At 49.3% G+C, this 5,980-nt stretch overlaps 1 protein-coding gene across 1 annotated transcript; it reads right to left on the bottom strand.

Moving 5' to 3' along the window:
* Positions 1-954: 954 nt before the first annotated feature.
* On the bottom strand, positions 955-5,479 carry LOC135809117 (uncharacterized). The gene has a single exon (XM_065322388.1). The coding sequence runs from the start codon at positions 3,829-3,831 to the stop codon at positions 2,659-2,661; it is 1,173 nt and encodes a 390-aa protein (XP_065178460.1). The 5' UTR covers positions 3,832-5,479; the 3' UTR covers positions 955-2,658.
* Positions 5,480-5,980: the final 501 nt, after the last annotated feature.

The raw sequence follows: 5,980 nt of genomic DNA, 5'->3' as shown, positions 1-5,980 counted from the left end.
GTAGTAGGACACGCATTGCAGGACCTGATGGAAGATACTGTGCCCTCCTTCACTTTGCGGAGTAATGCATTATACATGTACATGTATGCGCATGTATACGATGAGCCGGCCCGAAGTGGCAACCACTCGACCTGTATGGCTGTAGACTAGCACTTGTTTTCCGGAGTAGCCAGCATGTCGCACACACACACACTCATAAACATACATACATGTACATATTCATACAGCTTAAGGACCACCTACGAAGAGACCTCTAGAGATACATTGTGTTATTGCAATGTTTGTTCTTAGTGCCAGCTAATGGACAAGAGACGGGAAACAGAGGATGAACAAGATGGGAAATCCTGCACTTGTCTTCATGGCATGCAAAGCACAAGGGGAAACGCACGCTGATCCTATTTCGGCAGCGCCCGGAGCCCAGGAACCATGATACGATTGATAGCTCAGTGGAAGTGGCAAGATGTATGACATGGTCATAATCAATGTAATTATCTTTGCACTTCATGCAGTTCATCGCAACAGGGAGTCTGAAGTGCTACGCACTCTGTGAAGAACTCCAAGAAGCCAGAAAAGGTAGAGTTGATTCGAGCGTTCAGAATGGAATTTCGATTCTGACTTGGTTAGGCAAGCAGTGAAAAGGGGGTGGTGGAGTGGATGGACACACTCGTGAAGACATGCCCAACTACAGATATCTATAGTAGAGCCTATTGACGTGTTCCTTGTCCACCGTCCCTATTACCCCATACTTCCAGTTCCCGTACAGTCATGTTGCTAAATATTCGGGTGATATAAAAGAAAATAGGCTCCTTTACTCAAGATAGTGAATGATTGTGGTGGTCGTCTTAGAGTGCACGGGTATGCGGTTGGGCGAAGAAGTTGAATATAAAATCTTACAAGTTTATGTCGACTATGTGACACTGCTTCTCACAACGCACCTGTAACTGAAAATTCGTATTCGTAGTACCGGTACGTGTTTTACCCACTGAACGTGTAGATGTCAAGTTATACTCAACGGAACAGCGTTAGAGCGTTGGAGCTAAATCAAGTATGAGCATATCGTAAGCACGTTAGCTGGAAACACCTTGCAATAGATTCAACAGTAGTTTAATAGTGGTTGGAATATTCGAGCCAAGGCCATTGTTAACTGGATGTAAACAGTGTTTCTGCTACGAAAATGAAGGAAATATAGGATGGGTGGTTAGGTTTTGTAATCAGATTACGATCTACAGGTAGATGTCAATCTTATCATTCTGTAAGCTAACACAGAATGGAGTTACGAAGACTTAGTGTTAGTTAGAGTTCTGATCAAGTTGAAATGGTGTGCTATCAGTTACTTACTTATACGAATTGAAATCCTGCACGTTAGATATCAACTGAATTGCTATGGATTAGCGTCCAGGAAGTAATAGCCGCAACACCACACCTCCAGCATAGGCCAGTACACAAGGGGACGGATGATACTTGGCTTTGCAGGCCAGAAACACAGAGCAGCTGAACCAGCAGCTACAATGGATTGCTTAATGGCCAAGCAGCTAGAGTCTGAAGAGTAAGGGACTGTTATGGTTTTATCTATGGTATTATTGGCCATCAAGGGGAAGCAGGGGAGTCGGATTTCAACGGCCTCAATTAATAGAATGTGACCAGTGTTGGGTGCTTTGATGAACTCAGCGTGCTATCTGTCACAGCCTTAAAAGAAAATTATGGAATAGTGGGCAATCCGCCCTGCGTACAGTGCGGAGGTGGGGCACAGTCATACAAAAAAGCAGAGCATGACGATTTGCTGTCCAGTCCCAGGTGAAATATAGGTTATAGCTCTCTAGACTAGTCATGTTTCTGCTGTCTGGGGGTATACTGGGTCAGTGTGCAGAGTCAGAGGCCGGTTCGTTGCAGGGTGCTAACTGGGTGACACTGCATGCCGGGCTAGGGGGCCACTCTGAACATAGAATATGGGCCCACTCTGAAGAAATTATAGCTAATGCCGTCGCAACTGATCGGGCATCAACTAGGCCCAGAAGGGACAATCCTTTCACAGCCAGAAGGGACAATCCTTTCACAGCCAGAAGCGACCGGTTGAGCACTCAGATGCAAGAAACAATGACCTTACTGCCTGTTGGGTGGGCACGCCCAAAGGAAGCAGTCAAAGAGAGCCTCTTCATTTCCACGGCTGTTTTGGCAGGCAGGCTGTATGGGCTAGGCTTGAGGGGCGGCTGCGAGTGGGGTAGTTATGCTGTGTTATTGGATCGTTGCTAGTAATGCAGTGATGCAGTGATGCGGCAATGATGGAGATTTAGACCCTGGGTTTCAGGTGAGATAGAGAATTCTGCACAGTGATAGTACACTGCCAATACCAGCACAGAATACTCCATACGACGGGCATAGGGTAGAACAGTTGTCGACCCACATGCCTTGTATTCAGTCACTTACCATAAGTACACCACTAAATCGCCGCTACTTGTGAATATACGCCTGCTTGCATTGGCATCGCCCGCACCCCATTCTCCACTACACACGGCCTCAGAGTTCTCAATGGCTGACCAGTAGAGGTTTTGCGGTGCTCATCTCCTCCTTGCAAGCACATACTGCATTGCAGTGGTTTGCTACTTGTGTGCCTTGCAGAATATCCACGACCAGTAGAAGTGCAGGGGTACATGACCTCTCTCAGTTGCTCTTGCCCCCTGCCTTCAACTCCTCAAACACTTGTCGAATGCGATCACTGCAGGCGACGTCTTCGGGGCGCAGCCCTTCTTCGTCTCGCGCCTCAATGGTCGCACCAGCACTGACAAGGGTCTGTACCACATCAGTTAGACCCTCGTAGGCTGCCACATGCAATGGCGTCCAGCCGGCCTCATCGGCCGCATCCACTTCCGCACCCCGCTCAACCAGCAGTCGAACACAGTCTGCAGCACCGGCAAAGCAGCACAAATGCAGCAGAGTCAGACCGTCATTGTCCGTGGCATTTACGTTCACTCTAGGTACACCGCTGTGCCTTGGAGAGCGGCAGAGAGGCGAATCGGGTACACCGGACATGTCACAATCTGCTGAGACGCTGCTACTGCTGCTGCTGGCGCTGCTTGAGGACGATATTGAACTCTCTCTGTTGCATGAAGGCGACTTGTTCTGTCGCACCTCTACACGTAAATTGCTGGCAATAGTGGTAGAGCTAGATGCCGCACTGTTTGCATTGCCATTGCACATCTCCTCCACTGAACACGAGATTGTAGGAATCATAGGAGGAAATGATGCTACATCCCTATTGCACTGCTCAGCTTCTCGACGATGATTATCACAATCCGCCGTCACTGGCACTGGGTCACTGGACGCATCCACACTTGCACAAGAAAGCAATGTCTGAAATCTACACACTGTCCGAGCGTCATCATCTGCAGCTGCTGCGGCGGCTGCCAATGACACTTGCTGACCAACACCACCACGACCACCACTAGTAGTAGTAGCATTAGCACTCACACCTCCTAGTTGAAATTGATGTCCGTGTTCCATTGCATCCTGGTAGAGCAGAGTACGTAGAGTGCAGAAATCCCCTTCCAGGATTGCCTGCTTCATGAGCACATTCGGGTCGAAGGTAACGCGTCGAGATGATGATCTCCGCGATACGCTGACGCCTGACATAGGTGTTTGCTCACCACCATCATACTCTTCTGATTTGAAGTTGTTGCGAATCTCATCGCTATCCGACGATGAGAGCAACTGATCACAGTCGGAGAAAGTTTCCATTTCCATAAGATCGTCGTTGAGGTAGTCCCCGTCTTCTGCACATCCTATACTAGCCTGTCCCGAATCCAGGGAGTCGCTGCGGCATAACACCTTACTCATTGCATACAATCTTTCCAGATCTGCTACAGATAGATGCAAATCAGTGGAGCCTCTATTCGGTGAGCAGCATCGGAGGAAGTGATGTGCCACTGATGGCGAGAATATCTCCTGTCTGTATTTTTCTTTCAACTGTTTAGTTACTTGACCACCGTCGACAGAAGGCTGCTAGGCTGCGTTGACAGACCCGCGTCTTTCTGCCACTGCCACTCACTCAGGGGACGTTAGTCGTGGGGCCAGGGAAAGCGTTGTCAGAAACAGGGAGGTCTGTAGAGGCCTGCCAGCAGCAGAAAACCACCGATCAGTGAGCGTGGAGTAGTGACTTGTAGTTACGGTATCTTGTCAACTGACACTCCGTGACACACTGCTAGTAGAGATTGGGGAGCGCCCTTCGCGTGATCCACATACATGCAGAAGACAACACGTGCTCCGAATGAACCGCCGAACACCGCGTACCGTTGTACTAATGGTGTCTGCACACTACCAAGTATTACCACCGTCACAACTCTCTCCAAGTCCCTGAGTTTCTCCCTAGCTCAGCAGAGACAGGAAAGGTATTACCTAGTACAGGTGAAGTGGGTGCGTACGAGCAGTTTAGACTCCTAACTTACACGTCGTCAGTACGAACAGGCTCTGCCTCTGAGTCACAGGCCTGCGAGAGTAGAGAAAGACAACGATGCTAACACTATACGCGTAGACTTCCTTCCTGTTCGAGCCGCTGCTGAGTTTGACGGAGAAACAAAGTGCTTGTTGACAATTGCTTCCTGGCAGACCGCCGTTAGTGGCCGTAACACCTTGCCAATGCTAGGGCTGGACAAAGCACAACTGGGATTTAACCTCCTCCAATCCTATGCTCGAATGGTTCACACCACTCCTGCCAATCCAGCGCCCGTACACATCTACATGTACGTCGTCCGTGGAAGTAATAACACGCCACTGCTGCGCCCTTACTAATTATCCTCTCAGTAGCGACACGTATCAATCTGCAGGCCGACCTGGTTCCAGCAGCACGTATTCGGAACGGAGCCGCGGCATAGGCAGTGCTGAGCAAGCTACTTCAAGAACTACAGTCAGTAGCAAAGAGTATTACAGATAGATGGGCACGGGCACAGCCTTACTGAATACTGGTACCAGCGGCACTAGAGCACCTCGGTCTATACAGTGTCAGGACTGATGTCTGTGATGACCTACAGGCTAAGACTAAGTAAGAGCAGCGAATTACAGCAAGCGGTTTCTCACTCTGAACCTATGATAGTAGGCGACAGAATTCTCGCAATCACTCATCGGCCAACTCGCTGCTACTTGCAAGTGATCGGCGTGAAAATATTATCATAACTTTCTCCGACATTTCACTGCGCCTGGCCTGGCAGCACCCTTGAACGCGCAGCAGTCAGCGCAATAAATGAGGACGGCACAGACTACCGACTTAAATCGTATCTTTACTATTGCAAACGTTCAAGTCGGTCCACACTAGTGGCAGCGTAAAATGGTGAAGGACTGCAGCTAGGATGTGCCAGGGTATAATAAAGTACAGGGTAAAACGCACTAGTGCTATTCCTAGGTCACCGGTTCTGCGTTCCTGTCTTTGGACAGGTCTTGAGCGGGGCGTCGGCAAACGTCAGCTCTGGCCGAGTGCACTGGACATCACCGTTCACTGCATAATATGCAGCAATGCAAGCCAACACTACAGCAAGGTTACACACATTCCATACCACTGGCACTACATGTACCGTTGTGTTTACAGTTTACGACTGGAATAGAAATAATACATGTAGTGGTATTATTATGATTGTATGACTATGTACATTACATGTATCTGAGTGCATTTTGTGCTGGGCGAGCTGCAGACATTTCTTGAGCAGAAAACACAACAGCGTATTCAGCACGCGCTGCATGCACAGAGGCTGAGAGTGAGAGGGTTGATTCATTGCATTCCAATCCTCACCTGCATACACGGCCTGGCTTATCACTGGCTGCGAGGTAGGGCGACGCCCCAAACGCCTCCCTAGCGCGCTAGCGCTAGATCTATTATGTGCTGCCTTTCGGGCGCGATAAGTACGCCAAAGTGGGCGGCGGAAAACAACCGCACTGGGGCGCGAAGCGTGGCTAGAGTGATTATGATGTGTGCGTTTCACAAGGCCACTTCCCTTTA

The sequence above is a fragment of the Sycon ciliatum genome, chromosome 2 (assembly GCF_964019385.1).
Source record: "Sycon ciliatum chromosome 2, ocSycCili1.1, whole genome shotgun sequence".
Classification (NCBI taxonomy): Eukaryota; Metazoa; Porifera; class Calcarea; order Leucosolenida; family Sycettidae; genus Sycon; species Sycon ciliatum.
This window is presented reverse-complemented; position numbering and strand designations above follow the sequence as displayed.